This window comes from Zonotrichia albicollis, chromosome 27 (genome assembly GCF_047830755.1).
Source record: "Zonotrichia albicollis isolate bZonAlb1 chromosome 27, bZonAlb1.hap1, whole genome shotgun sequence".
NCBI classification, from domain to species: Eukaryota; Metazoa; Chordata; class Aves; order Passeriformes; family Passerellidae; genus Zonotrichia; species Zonotrichia albicollis.
The window spans coordinates 4,513,433-4,538,298 of record NC_133845.1 but is presented as its reverse complement, the minus strand read 5'-3'; the positions used below and the strand labels follow the sequence as shown (position 1 = coordinate 4,538,298).

General features: G+C 51.2%; 3 protein-coding genes across 8 annotated transcripts in view; 1 reads left to right on the top strand and 2 right to left on the bottom strand.

Moving 5' to 3' along the window:
* Window positions 1-5,099, bottom strand: part of NCAPD3 (non-SMC condensin II complex subunit D3) — a 44,071-nt gene extending 38,972 nt beyond the window's left edge. For all 5 annotated transcript variants that reach the window (XM_074559448.1, XM_074559449.1, XM_074559452.1 and 2 more), the window contains exons 1-7: window positions 4,927-5,099; window positions 4,030-4,184; window positions 3,140-3,302; window positions 2,168-2,343; window positions 1,907-2,080; window positions 1,346-1,407; window positions 914-1,001 (exon numbers count right to left, since the gene is read on the bottom strand). In XM_074559448.1, coding sequence (XP_074415549.1) covers window positions 914-1,001; window positions 1,346-1,407; window positions 1,907-2,080; window positions 2,168-2,343; window positions 3,140-3,302; window positions 4,030-4,184; window positions 4,927-4,987 — 879 coding nt within the window. In that variant the 5' untranslated portion in view covers window positions 4,988-5,099. The remainder of the gene's footprint in view (window positions 1-913; window positions 1,002-1,345; window positions 1,408-1,906; window positions 2,081-2,167; window positions 2,344-3,139; window positions 3,303-4,029; window positions 4,185-4,926) is intronic.
* Window positions 5,100-5,331: 232 nt separating this feature from the next.
* Window positions 5,332-17,699, top strand: VPS26B (VPS26 retromer complex component B). The gene is made up of 6 exons (XM_074559469.1): window positions 5,332-5,554; window positions 9,017-9,173; window positions 10,637-10,801; window positions 12,616-12,791; window positions 13,387-13,529; window positions 14,760-17,699. The coding sequence occupies exons 1-6, from the start codon at window positions 5,332-5,334 to the stop codon at window positions 14,904-14,906; spliced, it is 1,011 nt and encodes a 336-aa protein (XP_074415570.1). The 3' UTR covers window positions 14,907-17,699.
* Window positions 17,309-24,854, bottom strand: THYN1 (thymocyte nuclear protein 1). 2 transcript variants are annotated; one of them, XM_074559473.1, is made up of 8 exons: window positions 24,711-24,854; window positions 23,555-23,683; window positions 22,407-22,633; window positions 21,900-21,968; window positions 21,158-21,250; window positions 20,501-20,596; window positions 18,737-18,887; window positions 17,309-18,655 (listed from the first exon to the last, which is right to left on the bottom strand). In XM_074559473.1, exons 2-8 carry the CDS (start codon window positions 23,595-23,597, stop codon window positions 18,609-18,611), a joined length of 726 nt encoding a protein of 241 aa, XP_074415574.1. In that variant the 5' UTR covers window positions 23,598-23,683; window positions 24,711-24,854; the 3' UTR covers window positions 17,309-18,608. The 2 variants fall into 2 exon arrangements, with proteins under 2 accessions (XP_074415574.1, XP_074415573.1); XM_074559472.1 differs by having other exon boundaries at window positions 23,555-23,638.
* Window positions 24,855-24,866: the final 12 nt, after the last annotated feature.

Below are 24,866 nucleotides of genomic sequence, written 5' to 3'. Positions count from 1 at the left end.
AGGACATGTCCTAAGCTAAATACATTTTTTGTACTTGAAGTCTTGGAGCTGTCTCCCTTGAATGTTTTTGGGACCACAGCTTGCCTCATGATCCTGACATTCCCTGAGCAAGCAGGAGAGGCAGGGAAGATGAGGCAGGTCTGGGAAGGGGAGTGACTACACCTTGCTGTCACCACAAATGCCAACAGCCCTGCAAAGCCCCTGCTGCACTGAGGAACCAAGGAGGCAGAGACACACAGGCTGCTGGAGCTGGGCTGGCACTCAGGAATAACCAGGCTGGTGTGTTCTCCAGGCTTTCCTGACCAGACAGCTGCTGATCCCCAGGCTGCAGGCTCAGAACCAGCCCAGGGGTCACCCAGACACAGCCTGGGCACACCCAACCTTCAGCAGCGCTCAGCTAAGGGGGAGATGCCTGCTCTGCTTGCCAATTAAACAAATACAGATGGGAGTTTCTGGCAGAACTGGCTGCTCCACGATCCCAGAGTGTTCTGTGAACAAGGACCAGCCCTGCTCAGCCTCACTGAGTGCACAGCCCAGCCCCTCACACGCTGCCAGGCGGTGCTGCAGCTCCATCTAGCAGGGAATCACAACATCCCAGGCAAAGGCAGCCACCTGGAACTCTCTTCTTCAAGGTTCACAGACCCAGTGCCACTGCAGCTCTCCTTTGTTTTCAATTAATTTGCCATAAGAGTCAGCAGAGCACAGAATTCACTGCACACAAGTGCAGCAGCAAATAAGGACTGGGGTGGAAAAAATCATCTTTGCTCTGACCCAGCAAAGATGGCACAAAGAGGGAAACTGAAGTGAAAAGTAAAAACCATCCAAGCAAAAAAGGACATGCTGAGAGGGAAAGAAGCAACCACTCCTTTTCCATGCTGCTGTGAGGATGTTAAAGATTCTGTTTAACTTGTACCTTATGCTCTGTGCTGTGGAGAGGGGAGCACAGTAAGTGAAGTCCATAACAGGCCAGCTCAGGAATGTACTTGGCTTTATTAACATCCCTAAGGAGAGAAAGCAAAGAGATGTCTTCACTTCTCATCAGAGTAAATGTGACTATTAAAAAATTAAGAGTGTGAAAATGAAAATGTAAAATTGTGACTATTAAAAAATTAGATGTAACTATAAAAAAATGAAAAGACTACTAAAAGAGCCCTTTGACTGTGAAACATTCAATATTCACAAGATGCTGTTTGCTGTCAGCACGTGGAACATATTCCAATTATCTTTATAAGAGAATTTGTCACTTCCATTTTTATACAAACAGGACAACAGCACAAGCACTGAGGGCTTTACTTGTTCAGACCATCATGTAAACATTAAGAAACATTAAGAATTTTTTGCTCACATGGCTGCTGAAAACTGGAACTCGTGGAGCACTGGCTCAAAGCTGGTCATCTCAACCAAGACCTGAAAGGGAAGAGAGCCAAGCTGAGCTCAGTGCCCTGAGGGGAGGCTGTGCAGGGCTCTGGATGGCTGGGCTCACACCACTGGGTTTAACTTTCAAACACCTCCCTTGAACAGAACAAAAGCAGAGCCCAAAGCACAGAATGTCCCCCAGGAACAAGTGGGGGCTGCCCCTGGATCCCTGGAAGTGCCCAAGGCCAGGCTGGATGGGGCTTGCAGCAGCCTGGGACAGTGGAAGGTGTCCCTGCCCATGGCAGAGTGTGGAACAAGAGATTTAAGGTCCCTTCCAACCCAAACCCTTCTGATTCCATGAACAAAACACTTGCAAGTGTTCAGCAGGAGAGGCAGCCACAGAGCAGCACCCTGCTCCCACATCTCCCCAATTCCCATCAGGGACAGGTGATGGAAGGCAGGGCTGCCACCTCTACCATGTGGAGTGCTCTGCATCCCCAAAAAGTCTGGCTTAGGGGACATAAGGCTCCTCAAGCTGGATCTTTCTTACCTGCACACAGTTCTCAATGCACTGAGGCTTTTCTTTTAGGGAGAACTTGGGCAGAAGCCTCAGGAAGTTTTTCAAGAGAAGGAAGACGGCATTGCGGACTTGGAGAAGATCTTCTGTTGAGAGGTAAACATTCTCATCATCCTCTTCCTTCTCCTCTTCCAACATCTCTTCCATCTGTATTGGCAGAAAAGAGAAACAGCTTGCCAACAATTTGCTTATTACTAGGGATTTGTATCTGAAGGGGTTGCACAAACATCTTACACTGGCGCTGTTGTTCCTGCTTGGTTTCCCTTTCTTTCTGTTCCTTCTGGCATTGGGCTGAGAGCTTTGAGACTGTCCCTTCTTCCTTTTCTTCACCTCTTGAGGCCAGCATTTTGTCAGGGTGTGAAGACATTTATCAAACATCACTTGGTGGAACATCCGGTTGGCTATGCTGCCTGCTCAGGAAAGACAAACATCAGTCCTGTTCCAGACAAGATACAGAGAGCATCAAACCACCTGGGCATCATGTCCCACTCCTGGAAGTGTTCAGTGCCAGGCTGGAGCAACCTGGTGAAATGCAAAGTGTCCCTGCCCATGGAATGAGAGGAACTTTAAGGTCCCTCCCAGCCCAAATCAGTCTGTGGTTCTATGATCTCTCCACAGGTGCCCCAGAGCCTAAGAAAGTTCAAGAGAAGAACAAAGAGCTGCACCAGGCTGATGCCTCATCAGCAGTGACACATTCCAGCAGCATCACCAGCTCAATGACCCCTTCCAGCTGCGCCCTGGAGATCAGCAAAACCTCAGGGCTGCTGGAATGCAAAGGGATCCAGCTGTGAACTAACCTGCTGGAAACACTCAGCTGCTGGTCATTCTAAACTGGTATTACTGTTTTCACAAGCAAACCCATCCAAATGTGCTGCACAGTGAAATGCTCCCTGCTTACAGAGCAGGAACAGGAATAAATAAATAAACTCCTGCTTTGACTGCCAAAGCAGAGGGACCTGTGTGGTTCCAGCTCGGTGTACTCTCCTTTGTCATCCTGTCACAGGCCACAGACCTGTTCTGGGGCCACCAAACCCCTCTGTGACAGTGTCCAGTGACACTGCTCAGCACTCACACCATGCTCAGCTTGTGGAATCCCCAAGGATGAAATCCCCAGAGCCACCACTTGTTCCACCTGGAATTGATACAAACCCAACCCTGCCTGACCTGTCTTGTCCCAGGCATGAAGAGGAACATTTCAGGGCTCACCTGGCATCTCCAGCAGCAGCAGGTAGAGCCCAGCCGAGTGCAGAGCAAACACCCTCTGCTGTGCGTTGGCTCTTTTGTGCTGGCCCACGTGCACAAAGTGATGCAGCACAGCCACCAGGGCCTGGTGGGACACGCTGCTCTCAGCAAACAAGGTCCACACATTCTGAAAAAACAGGAATCCCATAATAACACAGATGTCCAAAACTAGCCATTATTCAGATTTTAACAGGTGCCACCATGACCAACACCCTATATACTATATGCTTTAAAAAGTGTTTTAACAAGTATAATACACTGTAATTATTAATATATATTATATTAATTTTATTAATATTTACAATAGACTGAGTAATAATAATTAAATTAATAGATTAAAATTAATAATTGTTAAATAATATTGATATTAATAATTACAACACTATGCATACTTAATATAATATATAGAAGATAATAATATATAGTAATATATATAATGTATATCTATAATTATATACATAATGTATATAATATATGGTGTAATAATAAACATAAAGTATATTATTACATCATATAATCATATACATTATAATGATATATTATATATCATGATTATATGTGATATAATAATATACATAATGTATAAAATATATATAACAATATAATGTGGTATGATATAGTATAGTATAATATGATATACTATAGCATACTATGATTAATATAATATAATATAATATAATATAATATAATATAATATAATACTAAGTTCTATTATTAAAATTTGGCAATAGCTTCCTTCTGAAGCATTCCAGCACACAGAGCAAGAACTGTTTGAATAGTTTTTGAATATTTTGCCAGTTTCAGATGTGAAAGAGAGCAAGTGGGAGTGGCTGGCTCTGCTCAGGGGATGTCACCTCTCTGCTCTCCTGGTGTCCGGCAGCAAAGGGCGCCAGAGCGCTGTACAGGCGGGTGAAGGTGTCGAGCCCATCGGCCGTGAGCTCCTCCGCTATGCAAGGCTCCAGAGGCTCGGTCTCCGTGAAATCCATATCCCACACCGTGTTCACCCACACTGGGAGAAATAATAAAAATAAAAAGTGTTTATAAGCGCCAGGGATGAGATTTCTCCGAAACACGCGTTTCACCCAACAGAAGGGTCCAAAACAAGCACGGAGTGCCCAAATCCAGCGGGACACGGGCGCGCCAAGGGCAGCGCTGTCACTGCCAGGAACTGCCGGGGGTCAGCCCCATCCCGGTGACCGGGGAGAGCCACCGGAACCGGGACAGAGACAGGGGGACCGGGACTGACACCGGGACAGAGGGACCAGGATAGAGACAGAGGGACCGGGACAGAGACTGACACCGAGATTGGGACCGGGACTGATACAGAGACCCGGACAGGGACCGAAACCGAGGCAGGACCGGGAGGGGGACAGAGATCGCTACCGAGACAGAGACGGATACCGGGACAGAGAGAACGGGAAAGAGACAGAGAGCGGGACCGAAACGGAGGCAGGACTGGGAAGGGGAACAGAGACCGATACCGAGAGGAACAGCGGGACAGAGAGACAGAACGGGAGACGAACAGAGACCGGGACCGGAATAGAGACCTGGACGGGGACAGAGAGACTGGAACAGAGAGCTGGACCGGGAAACAGAGAGACCGCAAGACACAGCGACCAAAACCGGAAAAGAGGTCGGCAAACCGGCCCCGGACCCGATCCTGACCCTAACCCCGACCCCATTCCCAATATCCCTCTCCTAACCCCGATCCTAATCTCGATCCCGATGCCGACCCCGCTCCCGGCCCGCACCTGCGGCCAGCGCCGGCAGCCGCCACCCTCCGAGCGCGCTCCGCAGCCGCTCCGCCGCCATCGCTGCCGCCGCCCGCCCGCCTTCGAACGCGCCAATGGCGAGCGCGGGGCGGCGCGGGCCAATCGCGGCGGGCGCCGCTGCCCCGGAAGGAGCGGGGCGGGCGCGGCCGGGCCGGGCCGGGGCGGAGCTGCGCGGTGCGCGGTGCGCGGGTCCCGCCGCCGCCGCCCCGGCAGCGCTGCCGCATTGCGGCCCCCCCGCGCCGCCGCCGCCGCTGCTGCCACCGCCGCCGCCGCCCCGGCTCCTTCCCCGGCGTCGCCGCCGCCCCGCGCAGCCCCGCCCCGGCCGCGATCCGCCAGCGGGGCCGCGGGGTCCGCCCGCGCCGGCCCGCGCCGCATCCCGGGACCATGAGCTTCTTCGGGTTCGGGCAGAGCCCGGAGCTGGAGCTGGTGCTGAGCGACGCCGAGAGCCGGCGGCGGGTGGAGCACAAGACGGAGGAAGGCAAGAAGGAGAAATATTTCCTCTTCTATGACGGCGAGACCGTGTCGGGCAGGGTGGTCCTCACCCTCAAGAACCCCAACAAGCGGCTGGAGCACCAGGGCATCAAAGTGGAGTTCATCGGGCAGATCGGTGAGCGGGGCGGCCTGCGGGGCCGGGTCCCTTCCTGATGGCCCTCGTGGGTGCCGGGATCCCGCTGCTGCCGGGGCTCCGGGGAGGATCAATGCATCCCACAGGTGCCAGGGGTCTGGGGAGCATTGCTGGACCCCATGGCACTGAGATCCCGCTGGTACTGGGGGTCTGGGGAGCATTGCTGGACCCCATGGCACTGAGATCCCGCTGGTACTGGGGGTCTGGGGAGCATTGCTGGACCCCATGGCACTGAGACCCCCACTGGTACTGGGGGTCTGGGGAGCATTGCTGAACCCCATGGCACTGAGATCCCTGCGAGTGCCGGGGATCCAGAGAGCATTGCTGGTGCTGAGAGTGCAGGGAGCATCACTGCATCCCATGGTAACTCACTGGTACCGGGGATCTGGGGGCATTACTGTGCCCCATGGCACTGGGATCCCACTGGTACTGGGGACATTGCTGTGCCCCATGGCACTGGGATCCCATTGGTACTCAGAGTCCAGGAGCATTGCTGTGCCCCATGGCCCTGGGATCCCACTGGTACTGGGGGCATTGCTGTGCCCCATGGCACTGGGATCCCACTGGTGTTGAGCAGGTTCCTCTCGCTCCTGGCTGCACGCAGCATTCCCACGGCTGCTGGACATTATTCTACCCTCTGAGCTGGGCAGCCTGGCCTGTTCTCCAGGCTCGAGCCCTGGCAGAAGGAAGGGCATTCCAGTCCTTTTCCAGGTCATTGTTCTCCTGTCCTAATTTCTCTCTTCTGCTCGGTCACTGGTTTAGCTCTGAGCCGGGCGTGCTTTGGTTCCATCCTGCAGCTGCAGCTCAGCCCTGACCTGGTCCCCGTGCTGGCTCTTCCTGCTCCAGGAGCTGCCTGCCTGCTGATCCTCTTAGGGATGCTGAGGGTGCTGATGGGGTGGGTTTTGTCCTTGTGTCCCTTTTTTCCCTGGGTGAATCCCCTTTCCTGAGCCTGCAGGCTCACCCTGGCTGATCCCACCTTCTCCTCCAAGCACCCCTGCACGGTTGGTTGGGTGACTTCAAGTTGTTCAAAACTTGTGGTTATCTGTGCGTGTAAGCAATTCAGGTTTAATATTTCCTGCTTTCGAAGGGGAAAGGCAGCTGCCACACCCACTTCTCCATTGGAGCAGAGCTGTCCCTGCTCCACGGACATGCCTTGAGCCCCACAAGCCAAAATAAATTCAGGATGTTCCTTCCCATGGCTGCGTGCGAGGCCTCACATCTGTGGCTCTCTGTGCTTGGCTCTAAAACCCCAAAATCACTGCTGGAGCCAAGGGCCTGCAGCCTTTGCATTGCAAATCGTGTGGTGAGGGAACATGAGCAGGAGATTTCCCACCCAGCCCCATGCTGCTGTTTGAGTTTTATTGGCTGTGCTTGTGCCTGACTCTGGTTTTTGGAAAGGAAAGGAGTGTGTAAATGATGGAGTGTAGGTGAGGCTGCTCACCAGGAGCTCCTATTGATACAGTCCCAGTGGAAATTAAACATGAACTTTGTTTCCTGCTCCACTGTCTCTGCTGTGCTGCCTTGCCTGCAACTCATTCCCTGTTTTGGAAGGCTTTTGAGCCATGCCTGCATGGAATTACTGCTTTGTATGCACATGATTGCCCAAGCAGGGTGTGTTACAGCTGCTGTGGCTGCACGTCAGTCCTTATGCCCCTCAGGCCTTTTTGATAAATCACTGAAGTTTGTTCCACTAATTGCATTTCTCAATGCTTTCCATCTTGTATTCTGACTTCTTGCTGCCACGAGACGAGCATGGAGGTGAGGCAATTTAACAGGGATGTGAAGGAGGGGTGTTTTGCAGGGAAGATGCTCCAGAGCAGGTACCAAAGGCCACATTGTGAGTGCTGGGTCCTGCCTGATCCCAGGTGAGCCCAGAACCCATTCCAGATGGTTTCATCTCTGGTGGCTGTGGCCTGAGCAAGCCACTGAAATGTTGGCAGGTTGTTTTCTCACTCTGGAAACCTTGTAGCTCTGAAAACCTGAAATTACAGCTTATACCTGTTTGACAGGCTGGAGTGTGGGAAACATTACTCTGCTAAAGGCTGCAGGGTGCCAACCATGACCTTCTGAGGTAGCAGAGAGCTCAGTGCACTGACATCTGCCTCCCCTTGCTTTTTTGATTTGTGCTTTCTGCATCGTGTGTCACGATGGTCTGGGCTGATTCCTCCGTTTCTGTGCCTGTTTCCTCTTTTTTCTGTTGGCACGTGGCTTCTCCCTGTCACATCAGCGAGCACTGTCCTCTCAGTGGACACACCAATTCAGTGCACAGACAGAGGCTGGGTTATTTATGTCACCTGCCCAGCCTAAAGGGCTTGGTGACATTTGCTGTTGTGCGTAAGTGAGGGGGGCTCCAGTGCCAAAATTTCCATTAGAGAGATAAGGTGAGCACAGGGCTGTGAGGAACAGGCATCACTTAAAAGCTGAAATCTCATTGTGCATCTCAAGGAGGGCTGAACTGCAGTTCCTGAGCACCTCTAATACCTCTCAGAAGCCTCCTCTGCACAGTTTAGTGCTGACACTGAGTTTGTGAGTGTGACTGTGTGATGACTTAGGTTTTTGTTTCCTCATCTCAGCAGAAAGGCTTTGCCTTGCAGAAGGACTGTGTGGGTGTCCTGTAGGCACAGGCTCACACACAGGGCTGGGAAGGGCAGGTTTCATTGATGGTTTGGGTAATCCCAAGCTGTTCATGCAAATTGCAGAGATTGAAGGGTTTGGTTGCTTTGTCTTGAGGCTGAAAACTCAGTGGAGGTGTGGAGGATTGCTTTCATTAAATGAGGAAAGCTGTAGTTTCCTGCTGCTGTGGGAGGGTTGTGGGGAAAAGCGAGGAGTGCTGGTCACTTGAGCTGGTTTGAGCAGAGCTTGCAGAGGTGAGAGCTCTTCCCTCACCGTGCTCACCTGGCCGTGGATGTGTTCCCCATGGGCTGGAGGATTCAGCTGCCTCCCCACACACAGGCTGGTTGTGCAGCAGGATCAGCATTGCCATTTATTCCCTGCTGCAGCCCAAGGCCACTCAGGCTCTTTGCTGCCCAAGGATAAGCAGGAGCAGTTGGAATCATTGTGTCCCCTGATTTTGCTCTGGCTGTTCCAGACAAGCAGTGGTGGCTTTTCCTCACAGGGGCAATGCCTTTGGCCTGGAATACCGTGCAGAAGATTATTGGAAGGGTTCGCATGAGCCACAGACCATATTTAATATTGATAATAGGCAACTTGTGCCTCCCCAAGGCAAGTTCTTGATTTATTGTAGTAAAGGAGGTTGTGGGAACCTTTTCCTTCCCGTTTCAGGGAGGAAAGCTGTGGCCTGCGCCTGGCTCTGATGGAGAGCAGGGAACAAGTGCATTCCCCTGATGAATGGTGTTGAAGGAAGGAGGGACCTGGACAAGAGAGTTGCTGAAAATCTCCTGTGTCACCTGGGGTTCAGCTTAACCTGGATTTCCATTTCCCTAGAGCTCTACTATGACCGAGGGAACCACCACGAGTTCGTGTCCCTGGTGAAGGACCTGGCCCGGCCTGGGGAATTCACTCAGTCACAAACGTTTGACTTTGAGTTCACCCACGTGGAGAAACCTTACGAGTCCTACACGGGGCAGAATGTGAAGCTAAGGTGAGTGCCCTGCCCTGGCTGACCCCAGTTCTGCTCTGAGTGAGTGCTGATATTCACTCTGATGATGCAGAACTCCCAATTAATTTTGAGTTGTAAAAAGCTGCCTTTGAGGTCTTTATTTTACAAGCATGCATCAGGCTCTTTATGGAACTTGTTTTTCCCCTTTTGAGTGACAAGAGAAATCAGCCCCTTTTGAGTCAAATACTTGCTCATTTATTTGATAATTCAAAATAAACTGTTTGGTTTAGTCTCCAGTGGGGATATTTTTGCTGTAATCAGTCTTGTCAACTTTAATTGTGCTCTGTATGCAAACAGATGCTTCGCTGGTTCCTTGTTCATGTGTTAGAAATGATATTTCACATCAAGGCACTCAGTCGACTCAAAATGCTTTCACTGCCTTCAAAGTGGGGGTTGGACAAGTCTGAGATCTGCACTGGGAGGTGTGGCTGTGCAGCCTGATGTAATCTTGCAAAAGGGCAGTGGTTTGAACATGTGCAGGCTGCTCCTCAGAGCCCCAAAACGGAGCTTAGGTAACCCAGGCTCACAAATGCTTGGAAGCTGAGAGGATTCTGCTTTTCCATCTGAAAATTCCCTTCTGCCTTTTCCAGTGTGGGGTGTTGGCTGCTCCAGGGGCAGGTACATGTAAAGAGCTGGAGGCTCTTTTACTGTGGGTTTATTTTGTTCAGACCTGGGCTAAAAAAGAGCAGTGTAACAGCAGATGACATGGGAGGACGAGCTTCCTTGCTCTTCTGCTTCCTTGTGGCAATTCTCTGGTTTCCTGCTTCTTTAATCTATTTGGACATTCCCCATTCCCTGTTCTTGAAATGCTGGCTGTCCTCTCAGCTGTGCATGAGCTGAACTGAGCACCTCACCTTGCCAAGGAGAAAGCTCCAAGCTTCAGTGGGAAAAAGGAACTTTCTCTGTGGATCTGCAGAGTTGATCACACGTTCTGTTTAGATTTGCATTGAAATGCATTTCAGCTCTTCACATGGATCTGTGTAGTGAAAATAGCACAGCCCAAGCCCCCCTGGGGCTGTCCCTGCTGTGACCCTGATGGGAGGGGACTGTCTGTGGTGGTGCTCACAGGACGAGGGGAGAGATGAGAATCTTGACGCCATGTTTCAGAAGGCTGATTTATTATTTTATGATATATATTATATTAAAAGAAAATGATATATTAAAACTACACTAAAGAAAGAGAAAGGATTTCATCAGAAGGCTAGCAAGGAATAGAAAGGAATGATAATAAAATCTTGTGACTGCCCAGAGACTCCGAGACAGCCGGACTGTGATTTGCATTAATTAAAAACAACCACATGAGACCAAAGATGCACCTGTTGCATTCCACAGCAGCAGATAACCATTGTTTACATTTCATTTCTGAGGCCTCTCAGCTTCTCAGGAGAAAAGATCCTAAGGAAAGGATTTTTGATGAAATATGCCCATGACAACTGTCCCTGCAGGTATTTCCTCCGTGCCACCGTGAGCCGCCGGCTGAACGACGTGGTGAAGGAGATGGACATCGTTGTGCACACGCTGAGCACCTACCCCGAGCTCAACTCCTCCATCAAGATGGAAGTGGGCATTGAGGACTGCCTGCACATCGAGTTCGAGTACAACAAATCCAAGTGAGTGGCTCAGGAGCATCCAGGGACCCACCTGCTGGGGTTTCCTCAAAGGAATTCCATGTCCATTTGATTTATTAAAAATAATATGGATGTTGATCTAGTACTGATATCCAACTGTGACGGGCAAAAAGTCCCTAACAGTTTAAATGTAGAAAGTGTTTGTTTATTGTGGGATAGCTCCCAAATACAAATACACATCACAATTTACAGGTGATTCCAGAGCCCTTTTATCTATACAAGTATTGAATACCCAAAGTACAAACACATGTTCATAACTTTGGTACATCCCATTCCCAGTATGGATATTGATCTAGTACTGATATCCAACTGTGACGGGCAAAAACTCTCTAACAGCTTTAAGTTAGAAAGTGTTTGTTTATTGTGGGATAGCTCCCAAATACACACCACAATTTAGAGGTGATCACAGAGCCCTTTTATCTATACAAGTATTGAATACCCAAAGTACAAATACATATTCATAACTTTGGTACATCCCATTCCCAATATGGATATTGATCTGGTACCAAGATCCAAAAACTCTCTAACAGTTTAAAGTTAGAAATTTTATGTTTATTGTGGGATAGCTCCCAAATACACACTGCAATTTACAGGTGATTACAGAGTCCTTTTATCTGTACAGGTATTGAATACCCAAAATACAAATGCATATTCATGACTTTGGTACATCTCATTCCCCGCTTCCTATGGTAATTAGTTCAAAAGTTATTAAGCATGGTAATTAGTTCAAAAGCTATTAAGCATGTGCAGTTTGTTCCTTGAAATGGGTCGGTGGTCCCTTTCATGGGGAGGGGTCCCAAAATGAGGAAGTCAATGAAGTCTTCCTCATTCTGACCTTTCTACCTTTTCAATGCAAATCTGACAAATGAACCCTTGGTAGAACTCCCATTCCCATCTTCAGCTGGTTTCAGAACAGAGGAGGCCACAATTGTCTCATGTTCCTAAAAGCTCTTTATCAGTTTCTGTATTCTTCATTAAAAACCCAGCTAACCCAACATTGTGTTGACAAGCAATTATTAGTTAACTACTAACTCTTAACTTCATAAAGGCCTACTCATTTATTTCGATTAACTCCAATAAAGCTTATCTCTAACTAAAACCTCAAATCCTCTAAATTCCTTAAAGTTGATGTCTCACACGTGCTCCAGAGAGGCTGGGAGGCAGCTCAGAGCCTCCCTGGTCCATGGGTTCCTCTCCTTTCCCCATCTCTCTGGCTCAGGGGATGGGAAGCAATGGCTGTGGCTCACTGAGCCTGGAGCACAGCATGAAATTCTTGCTGTAGCTTCCCACTGCTGTATCCAGATCAGCACTTCCAGGTGTCTTCAAAAGGCAATGTTTGCTCCTTTCCAGGCAATACAGCTGAAGTGGGAATTAACTCTAGCAAAGAAGTTGGGAAGAGCTCTTTTAAGCTACTCTTAGTGCATCTTTCCCAGCTGGTGCTGGCAAATCTTCCTTCAAGTGGTGGTTGGACTCAGTGATCTCAGAGGTCTTTTCCAACCTAAATGATTCTGTGATTTTTAATTGATGTAAAATACTGAGTTTGGAACCTTTGCTCTTACAGGGGTTTCTTGCAGAAATTCAGCCTGAAGCAAAGTATTTAATCTATCTGCTGGTGCTAAATGTTCTTGTGTGTTTCCAAAAGAGCAGAGGATGGAAATGAAGGGCTGGTGGCTGGTGGGGGTGGTTGGTTTGCCATCTGCTGGGGATGAGAGCAAAGTGCCTGCCCAGCAAGTTCCTGCACGTCAGCCTGAGCCCTGCTCTGCTGCACAGGGTTTGATCCCGGTGTTTCCTGCCAGGTACCATTTAAAAGATGTGATTGTGGGGAAGATCTACTTCCTGCTGGTGCGGATCAAGATCAAGCACATGGAGATAGACATCATCAAGAGGGAGACAACGGGCACGGGGCCCAACGTGTACCACGAGAACGACACCATAGCCAAGTACGAGATCATGGATGGGGCACCTGTGAGAGGTGAGAGGGCACAGGAGCCCCCAGCACTGCTCCCCTGGAGGATTTTGGGGTGGGAATATAACCCTTGCAGTACTTTCTCTGTGCTCAGCATCCCTTTCCACTGTTGTGGGCTCAGATCAGGGGATTGATCTGATCCCTTTCCTTCTCCAGTGCAATGAGGGTCAGCTAAGACAGAATCATAATTCTTTTGATGAGGCAGTGGCAGAACCAGCTATAAATTCACAGTTGGCGTGGGCCAGCAGCTGGCATTGCTGCAGCTCAGAGCAGAGGTGGTGCTCTTGCTCTGTGCCAATCTCCTGTGCCACTGTTCTTTGCCCAACAGTGAAAATGTCACCTTCCTCGTTTTTTCCTGCAGTGCTGCCTTGCTGCAGGTTCCAAAGGAGTCCTGTGCTGTTAGAGTGGAGCTGGAATAGCTGTCAGCAAGGGCAGGATGTGGCTGAGGACCATGCATGCTGGTTTCTGGAGGGAGTTGAGGTCTTCTAGCTCATGTTAGCCCACTTGTGGAAACGGTGACAAGGTTGTGGCCGTGTGAGTTTGTGTTTTGCTGGTTTCTCTCTGCATCCTGTCTGTGCTGACAGCTCTGTGCCCTTTCCAGGGGAGTCCATTCCCATCAGGCTCTTTCTGGCTGGCTATGAGCTGACTCCTACCATGAGGGACATCAACAAGAAGTTCTCTGTGCGTTATTACCTCAACCTGGTGCTGATTGATGAGGAGGAGCGGCGTTACTTCAAACAGCAGGTGAGAACCAGGGCTGCTGCTCTCCTTGGACCCGTGCATGGTTCTTTGGGATGCTTTTACAAGGACCTGCTGGGAATCTGGGATTCAGCAAGTGGACAAATAGTCTAGAAGAATGTCCATTTTGGGATTCATCACATGGAGGGATGATCTAGAAGAATGTCCATGCAGGTCAGATGTGGGTGGTGGTGAGGAGGAGCCTGGGATGTCTTTTCTGCTCAGTGGTGGAGCCTCTGTGCTTCACCTTACCAGTGGCACAAGGACAGAGATGCTGTGAATGTCCTCTATGACCCCAGGGGGGAGCTTTCTACCCAAATTTCAGGTGACTGCACTGCCAGGTGTGTCCTGGCTGTGGGTGGAAAACCAAGCCTGGTTCAGTTTGCAGGGCTGGGTGAGGCAGCAGGAAGTCTCAGCAGATATTTTCTAGAAGAATGTCCATGTAGGTCAGATGTGTGTGGTGGTGAGGAGGACTCTGGAAAATGCATGCCTGGGATATCATTTCTGCTCAGTGGTGGAGCTTCTGTGCTTCACCTTAGGCACTGCCAGGTGTGTCCTGGCTGTGGGTGGAACATGGAGCCTGGCTCACCCTGTGGGGCTGGGTGGGGCAGCAGAGGGTCTTAGCAGAGGGTCACAGCAGAAGGTCCCAGCAGGTCTCAGCAGAGGGTGCTAGCACCCTCAGCAGAAGGTCCTAGCAGGAGGTCTCTCTCAGCAGAGGGTCTCAGTAGAGAGTTTCATCAGAAGGTTCTCAGCAGAAGATCCTAGCAGAAGGTCCTACCAGGTCTCAGCAGAAGGTTGTTCTCAGCAGAGGGTCCCAGCGGAAGGTCTCTCTCAGCAGAAGGGTCTCTCTCAACAGAAAGGTCTCCCTCAGCAGAAGGGTCTCCCTCAGCAGAAGGGTCTCTCTCAGCAGAAGGGTCTCCCTCAGCAGAAGGGTCTCCCTCAGCAGAAGGGTCTCCCTCAGTAGAAGGGTCTCCCTCAGTAGAAGGGTCTCTCTCAGCAGAAGGTTTCAGCAGAAGGGTCTCTCTCAGCAGAAGGGTCTCCCTCAGCAGAAGGGTCTCCCTCAGCAGAAGGGTCTCTCTCAGCAGAAGGGTCTCTCTCAGCAGAAGGGTCTCTCTCAGCAGAAGGGTCTCTCTCAGCAGAAGGGTCTCTCTCAGCAGAAGGGTCTCCCTCAGCAGAAGGGTCTCCCTCAGCAGAAGGTCTCGGGAGCCCTGACAAGCACTTGCTGTGTCCCTGCAGGAGGTGGTGCTGTGGAGGAAAGGGGACATCGTGAGGAAGAGCATGTCCCACCAGGCGGCCATCGCGTCGCAGCGCTTCGAGGGCAGCTCGGCGCACGGCGAGCCCAAGGCCCCGGGGCAGCCCGCGGACAACAACGGGCGCCAGTGAGGCCGGGGGGCGCCGGGACCCCCCAGCAGCGCGGGACTCGCAGGGACCTCCCTGAATAAACACCCGGATCTGACTGCATTCCTTTCTTCGGAGGACTGGCGGGGTGGGACGGGGCGGGAGGGCTCGGCCAGCTGCACTGTGGTGCCTGGCACTGCCCAGTCCATCCATTCCTTGGAGGCCATGGCTGCTTGGAGGCCGTGGCCGAGCTCCTGATCTCCTCCTGAGCTCCTCTGTGCCCCGAGGGCTCCCACAGCTGTGGGGAAGGAGAGAGCGGGGAAGGCCCAGGGTGCTTTGGGGCTGTGCAGGATGGATGTTCTCCTTGCCTTTCTGAAATCTTGCCCGGTGATGAGCTGGATGGAGGTCCTAGCAGAAGGAGCTAGAGGAGGGATCAGAGACTGCTGTGGCCTGCTGGAAACCTTGTGGTGTCATCCCCTCGCTCCTTCCCCTTCTTCCTCCCGTGCTGGCGTTGGATTCCTTGCCACAAGCAGCTGGATGCCGGAGGTGGCTCAGCCCTGGGACTGCCACCCAGCCACGTGGAGCTGTGTCCCACCGGGAGCTGTGGCTGCAGGAGGAGGTGCCATGGGGTGGGCAGAGCGGTGACGGTCCCAGTGCTCATGGGTGGGCAACAAGTGGGGCCAGGAAGGCTCCTGGCCGCGAGCTGTGCCTTCCTCATCTTGTCCCGAGATCCACACTCGGCTGCTGCTCTCAGGTGCTGCTGCAGGGAGGTGTGGAGAGCAGCTCTGGAACTCTTGGGGGCTCTCCTGTGGGTGGGTTTGTGCTGCCCTGCCTGTGTCTGTGTCCTGGGGACAGAGCAGGCTGTGTGTGGGGATGGACAGCAGGGTGGGGACACGTGCACGTGGGCTGGTTTGCTGAGGTTTGCTGCCTGCAGGATGAGGGTTAGTGGGGACAGAAGGGGAATGCAGTGGTTGTGGGAGGCTCAAACAGGCCAGTGTGGGCTGCTGGAAGGAGCCAGGCAGCACCTGGAAGGGTGGCAGAGCTCTGATTCCAGAGACACATGCCTGAGGCCTGAGCTGAAGTCACCAGCGAGGTCTGAGCACGCAGTGAGCTGAGAACCTGAATGTGGGTTTTCTTTTTTTTTTTAAATAAGCTGCTTTTAGCCTTCAGCTAAGTAGACTCATGAGAACATTCCCAGAAGGAAGTCACTCCTCCATTAAAAATCAGATGTGGCTTTGTAGACTTGATTGCCTGAGTTTGGAGGATGTCCATCCTGTTCAAGCAGGTGGTGACACCTCCTACCCCAGGGAGAGACCAGCCTGCACCAAGTGCTGGGATAGGAGCTCTGTCAAGTGGGATTTGTCTGGATTTCCCTGAGTTTGTGGCTTGTTAGTTTGTCCAGCTTCCTTTTGGCTCTGGAATCAAGCTCCTCTGTCCTGCAGCTGAGTGTGGAGCAGGTATCTGGGCAATGGAAGTGTCTGCTGTGCTCAGTGGGACGGTGCTGGTGGAGGGAGTGGGGCTGGGGTGGGAAGGGGAGCTTTTTCTGTCATGACAGCTACTGTATTCAGTGATAAATGTGTGTTTCTGCTTGCCAAAGTCAGTTATCTTTTCCTCACCACGTGTAAGGTTGTGGTTTGTAGTGGAGCTGGCCAGTCTCGCTCTGTAGAGGACACTAATGCTCATCTCTGCTCAGTGCTTGTGCCACCCCTGGTTCTGCTGTGCCCCACTGAGGACCTGGCTGGCTTGTCCCTCCATGGCAGGGGACCTGGATGTCACTGGGGACACTTCTCCCTCCCCTGTCACCCCTGGTTCTGCTGTGCCCCACTGAGGATGTGGCTTCCTTGTCCCCCCATGGGGAGTCTGTGCCATGGGCTGGGCCCTGCCTTCCCTGGGGCAAAATATCCCTGCAGACAACAATCACCCTGCTGTGCCAGGGCAGGGCTGGGCACCTCTGCCATGGCAGGGAACCCTGGATGGCACTGGGGACACTCCTCCCTCCCTTCCTTTGGGGGACATGGCTGTGCTGCAGCCAGGCACAATCCTATAGGGACAAGTGAGGCTCCTTGGGGATAGCAAACTGTTCTTCTGAGGGGAACTGAGCACAGCAGTGCCCTTACAATCTTCTTCAGCTTTCCTTCAGCTCCCTCCTTGCCTTTATTCCTTTATTCCTTTATTCCCTTTATTCCTTTACTCCTTTATTCCCCTGGATTGTAGGCCATGTGGCAGGAAAGAAACCCCCTGGATGGAGATGTCTCTGCATTCCAGGAGTGGTTTTTTCCTGCCTGGCTGGGTGTGAGATCATTGCCTGGCTGGAAGGAGGTGGCTTCAACATCTGCTCATCACTCCTGGAGGGTTCCTTTGGAAAAGGTGCATGAACCTGTACATTGATTGAGCCTAAACATTGATTGAGCCTGTACATTGATTTGGGGGATTTTTCCTACCCCATGTCCCTGTGTGTGGAACCAGAATTCAGAAGTGATCCCCATTTTTACTGAATCTGAAGGACCATTTTCAGCCTGTTAGCCCTGTGTTTGTGTGGGGTGGAGCAGATGTGCTGGGCTCACTCCAGGACAAGGTACTCCAGAGCAGTGTTGTGTTGGCATGTCCAGGGGCACTCCTGCCCCCTGAGCTGGTGGTTCTGTGCTGTACTTGGCTCATTCCCTCCCTCCCAGGCACAGGGGAGTGGGCAGGTACCAAACCAAGCAGTGCAAGTTGTAATTAAGCCTCTGCTGTGTTTACATGTTTCTTAATTCGTCGTCTTTTCAATGGCTGTATTTTAAAACTTGGGTTTTTTTGTCTCTCCAATTAAAAAGAGCCAGCCCTGGCTGTCAAATGCTGTGCATGAGTTTGTGTGGTGATTTATATTGGGTTGGGTTGGGGTTTTTTCTGTGGTATGTGGAGATATTTCTTTAAAAGTGCCACAGTGTGCAGCTCTCAAACATGCTGGAGGAGTTTGTCCTTTGTTATCTTTATAAATCCTTGGTCTTTCTTTTAGCTGTGTCACTGCTTGGCAGCTGTGCTGGTGGAGGACCCATGTGGCTTGAAAATTAGCAGGCTGGCTTTATTTTCTTCCATTTCCCTGATGTCAGAACTAAAATAACATGGGAACTTCTGTACCTGCAGGAAGTTCAGTGTGATCTGCTTTGTGTGGCCATCTCCAGAGAGACTGTTTACAACAGCATGCACTGACAGGAGGAGGGGAAATGGCTTCAAACTGTCAGAAAATAGTTTAGATGGGATGTTGGGGAGAAATTCCTTGTGATTGTGGGGCTGCCACATCCCTGGAAGGGTCCAAAGCCAGGCTGGACAGAGCTTGGAGCACCCTGGATAGTGGAAAATGTCCCTGCCCATGGCAGGGGGTGGAATGAGATGATTTTAAGGTCTCTTCCAACCCAGGCCATTCAATGAATCTAAATTTTCTAAATTGTCTGATTCTAATTTTTTAAATGTCCCTCTGCAGTACATGGAGCTGCACTAGACCCCAAACTAAACAAAGAAGATGTACCTGTTTCTTTCTCAAGAGATAAATTGCAGATTTCCCTACTTTTAAAACCCAAGTAGCTGCAGTTGATTCCAAAAGGCTTTATTTACTGAAAAAATAAGCAAAAATAACTGTGTCAGGGGAAGGGATGTGTGGCTGCAGGTCTTGTGGTGGCATGTTGGTGGTGCTGTGCTTGAGCAGGTGAACTTGAGACTTGTGCTGGTGGAGGAGGAGGCATCAGCGGGCTGGGTGGGAGCTGGGCTGCTTTAATGTGGCTTTTCCTCTTCCAGGCTCAAGACAAAATCAAATTCCTCTGTGGTAAGGAAGGAAAAACCATAAATGGAGCTTGCAGCTTGGCTGACAGAGGGAATGAAGAGTCGTGGGAGGTTCTCACCTTGTGTGAGGGGCTGGATGGACAGACGCTGCCTGCTGAAGAGCATCATGTCCTTGAGGGGGCCCCCATCTGCTTTGTGTGCCAGGTGGTGAGCCTTGATCTCAGCCAGGGGGATGAAGCGCTTGGTCATCCTCACAAACTGCACATCCACCTGCAAGGGAGGGCAGCAGCACGTTGGACAGGCACACAGCCTCCAGACAGCCCAGAAAATCTTGGAGAGATAAAGATTTGGAGCAGTAGGAAGTGGCTGATGTGCACTAAGTTTGCCTTGCTGAAGGCTGAAAGAGCTTCCCAGTATTTGTGGCACTGTGCAGCAGCAAATCACAGACAGTGCAAAATTCACATGTGGGATGTAGCCAGCCCATGAACACTCCCTTCCCTACAATCTAATGTGCTTAAAAACTACAGCTCTGTTTGCTGTGCACTGACAGTGGCTCTTAGCTCATTTTTCTATCTCAGGGTTCTGCAGGTGATTTGTTGGCACTGTGTACCAGCAAGGTGCATTCATGTCACAGACTGCAAAATTCACATGTGGGATGCAGGCAGCCCATGAACACTCCCTTCCCTACAATCTAATGTGCCTCAAAACTACAGCAGGTTGGACAGGCACACAGCCTCCACAGCCCATAGAATATTTGAGGGATAAGGATTTGGAGCTGAAGGAAGTGACTGATGTGCACTAAGTTTACCTTGCTGAAGGCTGAACGAACTTCCCAGTATTTGTGGCAGGTGATTTGTTGGCACAGTGCAGCAGCAAGGTGCATTCATGTCACAGATAGTCCAAAATTCAGATGTGACACTCCCTTCCCTACAATCTAATGTGCTTAAAAACTACAGCTCTGTTTGCTGTGCACTGACATTGGCTCTTAGCTCATTTTTCTAACTCAGGGTTCTGCAGGTGATTTGTTGGCACTGCGTACCAGCAAGGTGCATTCATGTCACAGACAATGCAAAATTCAGATTTGGGATGCAGGCAGCCCATGAACACTCCCTTCCCTACAATCTCATGTGCCTCAAAACTACAGCAGGTTGGACAGGCACACAGTCTCCACAGCCCATAGAATATTTGAGGGATAAGGATTTAGAGCTGTAGGAAGTGGCTGATGTGCACTAAGTTTGCCTTGCTGAAGGCTGAAAGAACTTCCCAGTGTTTGTGGCACTGTGCAGCAGCATGTCACAGACAATGCAAAATTCACATGTGGGATGCAGGCAGCCCATGAATACTCCCTTCCCTACAATCTAATATGCTTAAAAACTACAGCTCTGTTTGCTGTGCACTGACAGTGGCTCTTAGCTCATTTTTCTAACTCAGGTTCTGCAGGTGATTTGTTGGCACTGTGTACCACCAAGGTGCATTCATGTCACAGACTGCAAAATTCAGATGTGGGATGCAGGCAGCCCACAAACACTCCCTTCCCTACAATCCTCAAAACTACAGTTTTGTTTGCTGTGCACTGACAGTGGTTCTTAGCTCATTTTTCTACCTCAGGGTTCTGCCACGTGTGGAGGCCAGCTCTGCAGCCAAGATTTGAAAATGAAGAGAGGCCAGCTCTGCAGCCAAGATATGGAAATTTAGGGAGATATATTTTGGCAGCCTCCTAGAAGGGATTGGGGGAAAAGCAGAGGAAAGAGGATTGAATTTTCTCTTGAGAGAGAAAAAGGCAGCTAGGCCAGGACAGAAGCTTAAGATTTTCACTATGATGCAAAGAGCCTTCTCCCTTCTCTTGGCTTGCACACAGAGCTGTATTTAATGGAATACATTACCATGGACCATTTGGGGTTCTCTTTTCTGCTGGTGGAGTCATAGTGAGGATCCTTCTGATCAAACTGTGTGTGATCAGGGTACGCCTCCTTCACGATCTACAGCAGAAGGGGAGAAGAAAGTTTCCATCAGTTCAAAACACCTGTCAGCAAAGGGCATGAGATGTGACAAGGAGTAATCCTGGTGAAAAATCAGCCTTGCTTTCCCTGAACTCCATCCTAACAGTTTCCTTTACATTTCTTGTGTGGAAGGAGTGCAGAACAGTGAGTGCAGCATCACCTGCTGGAGATCAGTGGGGAAGGAAATGCAGCACAGGAAAACTGGGTAGCTGCTGCTAAAGATCTTTGTGATGAGTTCTGCTCTTAAAGTAAAAGCTGTTCTGTGGCCTGGTTTTATTCTACTGCCTTGTGGGCCCTGCTGACTAGAATGTAGTGAGTCAGAGTGGAATCAGAGCACTTGGCTTGGCTGGGAGTGCCCTGAAATGTCAGCAGGAAAACGGCACAGCTTGGTTCCATCCCTCTGGGGACACATGGCTGAGTCAGCCCTGTAGGGCTGAGCTGAGGTGTCCTGGGCTCATTCCCTGCACTCTCTGGTGCTGAGACACAAGCAGTGAGCTGTGTGATAACCCATTCCTTATCACTTCTCCCCAAAACACTCACCTTGACAAGGGCCACAATGCCAGGCTCTTTGCAGTTGCTGTGGTAGAAGAAGGCCTGCTGCCCAAGTTTCATGGATCTCAGGAAATTCCTTGCCTGTCAGGAGTAAACAAGAGACTTTCAGCTCTTTCCATCGAGCTCTCATGGCTTCATTAGAAGCAGCCAAGAACAGGAACCAACAAGAGGAGAGGTAGATGTGCTTCAGAATTACTCAGATAATGTTTCCTACAGTTGTCATAGAGATGGTTTTGTGTTGGAATTAAATAAAGTCAAAACAAGGCTGAAGAGCAAGCTCCTGTTGGTCAGAAAGGGTGTGGGAATTCAACAGCTCAGCCACCCTTGCCCAGGAGAGCTGTCTGCAAACAATTCAGGGCAGATCATGTGTAGGGGAACAGGGAATCCTATACAGAACAAGGATCATACACAGCAGGGGAACACACATGAATTCCTTTGGAACAGAAAGCTGTGCACTGACAGAGCATTTGGGTAAGTACAGACTTGCTTTGAGGTATCAAAGGTTGGTCTAAGTGAAAGAAAAACTGGGTGATTTGACAGAATATTCACCAGCCTGAATCTACCTCTGACCTTGAGGCCACTAAGCAGGAGCTGACTTCAGGTCCCTGCCAAAATGCACCTGCATGAACAGGCAGAGTGCCCCCAGAGGAAATGCTTGAGGCACAGGAACAAGCTGTGGGCAGAGCCACCTTCTTCTTTTGCTATTTCAGTGCCCCCATGTGCTTCCTACCTGGTAGTTCCTTACTCCATCCCAGCAGGTTGTCTGATTAGGCTGAGCTTTCAAGTCGTCAACACTGAACTGCCAAATGAAATGAAAATAAACATTCATTCAGGAGCTTTCTGATCTTTACAGTGTCATTGTCTGCACTGAGCATTTGCTGCTAGCAGCTCCTTCAATTATAGCACAAACCTGACACAATTTTCATCTCCCACAGGGCCTACAGACAAACCTTTACAAAGCAGCAGAATAAAGGCAGTCTGAAATAGATGCTGCTCCTGTGACCAGCAGCCAAGCATGCTGAGGAGCTGATTTCCTCTTGTATTACATGTATGAAACCCCAAGGTTGTCACCTTGGACAAGAACATTTTGTTTTTCTGTTTCCAGGAGGACAAATGGGTTTTGAGAAGATAAATGAGCCTGAATTGCCTGATGCTGTCCCTCAGCACCTGGGCACTAAAGGTGGGCAGAGTGGCCCCGCTGCTGTCCTTTGCTGGGTGAGGGGGTGTCAGTGCTCACCTTCACATCCACCCCCTTCTCCAGCCTGCTCTCAGGTTCTGATTTCAGCAGCCAGTGACAATATGTGATCTTGCTTTCCTCCCCACCAGACTCAGATTCTTTTTTCTTCCAGTTCTTCCATCCTGACTTGGAGCTCCCAGCTGGGGGTTTTGCAGACTTCTCTTCTTCCTCCTTATCCGAAGTCTCCTTCTCAGTTTTGGCAATTTTAGCATCAGGCTCTTTTTTATCTTAAAAGACATTGAGATAAAACACATTTTGTTTAGAAAAATATTTTTAGTTGTCCAAGCTGGTTTCACACATTTGACTGCAGCAGGAGTTTGGGGCAGCCCAGGTGCTCAGGGTAAGGTAACAGCATTATGCACCAATGATTCTGAGTGTTTCTAATTTGCATCTGAAATAAGGAGGTTTTTGTGTCTCCAAAAATGTAGTTTAATACTCCCAGTTAGTAGTAAAAAGACCTCAGGATAGACCATGTTTGCCCACATGAAGTGTAGTTGAATTTTTTTAATTAATTGCTGAGAAATCAGCTCCAGGCAACAAAGCAGACTTAGGTAAATCTGGTGAGTAAGAGGAACATTCACCAAGCAAACCAAACTATTTCAATTCCTGCAGGAGCTGGAAATCTTAGCTTAACCTCCACTGAGCTACCTGTTCAGAAGGGATCCTTTGTTTTTTCAGGACACAGACAAAAAACCCAGTTATTAAGAAGTAATTAAGAGGTAAAAATGTGGTTATTTGCTAGAGTGGATCAAGCAGATGAGTGGCACAGATGTGCAGTTTTTTCATCTTGTACTTTAAACACCACATCATGATGCCTCCAGTGCAATGTTCTTGCTTTTTGTTTTGCAGCTTTTTGGTTTTGTTTTTACATCAGCTTTCTGGCACTGCATTGGGCGTACTCTGACTGACCAACTCTGCTGTGCAAAAATGGGCCTGAATTGCATTTCCTAAGCCCCTTGTGCTGAGAATACATCAGTGTCCTTATCACACACCTAGCAGGCTTGTGTCAGTCATGCTTGGGTGCTCGGCCCATTTGGCACAGGAAATGCTGTCTGTAAGACAGACGGTTCATACGGCTGCCTGTAGTTTCACTATGGCCTGGAACCTCAAATGAGAGCTGCTAAATCAGTCAGGATGTCAGCACAGACCTGCTACCGCTCCTTTGTCTCTCTTTCTGCTCGGCCAAGGCATCTCTGGTCTCTCTGAATTATCTTCTCTTCACTGAGAAGCACCTGATGGACGAGAGGAGGAGGAGGAATTACTGCTGCTCCAGGCGGCTGAAAAAAGTACAGACGGCTGAGGCAGAGAGCTGCGAGCGCTGCAGGGCGAGTGGAGAGCAAATAAATCTTTCCTTGAGCTCAGCCACTTCCTCTATCAGTGTGAATGCTGGCAGGGCTTGGGGACCGCACCCTGGAGCCCTGACGGACACCAGCAGCAGGGCTGGAGCGCTGCTGTGCCCGGGCAATCCCCAAGGTGCGTGGGCAGAGCGGGGCCGCTCTCTGCCTTTGGCACAGGAGCTGCGCTGCTCCCCAGGGCTCAGCCCAGCCTCGCCCCGGCTGTGTGGGCTCTGCTGGGCTCTGCCTGCCGCTCTCTGAGCTCTGCCTGGGCTCTGCTGGGCTCTGCTCGGGCTCTGCCTGCCCCTGCCTGGGCTCTGCTGGGCTCTGCCTGCCGCTCTCTGAGCTCTGGCTGGGCTCTGCTGGGCTCTGCCAGCCCCTGCCTGGGCTCTGCTGGGCTCTGCCTGCCGCTCTCTGAGCTCTGGCTGGGCTCTGCTCGGGCTCTGCCTGCCCCTGCCTGGGCTCTGCTGGGCTCTGCTGGGCTCTGCTCGGGCTCTGCCTGCCCCTGCCTGGGCTCTGCTGGGCTCTGCCTGCCGCTCTCTGAGCTCTGGCTGGGCTCTGCTCGGGCTCTGCTCAGGCTCTGCCTGCCCCTGCCCGGGCTCTGGCTGGGCTCTGCTGGGCTCTGGCTGCCCCTTCTTGGGCTCTCCCTGCCGCTGCCCAGGCTCTGCCGCTGGCCGGGCTAGTCCGCGTCCCTCGGGTGCAGCTCCTTCCCTGCAGAGCGCCAAACGCACCTGGCCGCAGGTGGCCGTGCCCGGCCAAGGGGGTTCACCGCTGACCCCCAAGTCCCTCCCAGCCCTGCGGACCCCGGGGCTCCGGCCGGCCCATCCCCTGTCCCCTCTGTCAGCAGCACTCGCACGGCTCCGAGCCCGCCGCCTCCTGCCAGGCCGGCCGGCATCAACTTTTCCGCCTTCCATGCCAAGCTTTCCCCTTCCTCCCTCCCTCCTTGCCAGCCCTCCAAGCTGCCGCTCACCAGCCCGGGCCGCTGCCGCCGCTCCTGCTCGGGGCGATGAGGATGCTGGCGGTGCCGGGCGGGGAGGAGGAGGAGGAGGAGGAAGCGCGCTCGGAAGCGGTGCCCGCTATGCAAAGGCCGGGGCAGGGCCGGCTCCCCTCGCTCCCTCCCCGCTCG

Excerpts from the sequence above, each read along its gene's own strand:
- VPS26B (XM_074559469.1), top strand. The coding sequence starts at position 5,332 with ATGAGCTTCTTCGGGTTCGGGCAGAGCCCGGAGCTGGAGCTGGTGCTG. Across the intron at positions 9,174-10,636 it reads GGGCAGAATGTGAAGCTAAG|GTATTTCCTCCGTGCCACCG; the intron begins GTGAGTGCCCTG and ends CTGTCCCTGCAG. Across the intron at positions 13,530-14,759 it reads GGCGTTACTTCAAACAGCAG|GAGGTGGTGCTGTGGAGGAA; the intron begins GTGAGAACCAGG and ends GTGTCCCTGCAG.
- THYN1 (XM_074559473.1), bottom strand. The coding sequence starts at position 23,597 with ATGCCTTGGCCGAGCAGAAAGAGAGACAAAGGAGCGGTAGCAG. Across the intron at positions 20,597-21,157 it reads GCATTGTGGCCCTTGTCAAG|ATCGTGAAGGAGGCGTACCC; the intron begins GTGAGTGTTTTG and ends CTTCTGCTGTAG. Across the intron at positions 18,888-20,500 it reads AGAACCCCAAATGGTCCATG|GTGGATGTGCAGTTTGTGAG; the intron begins GTAATGTATTCC and ends CCTCCCTTGCAG.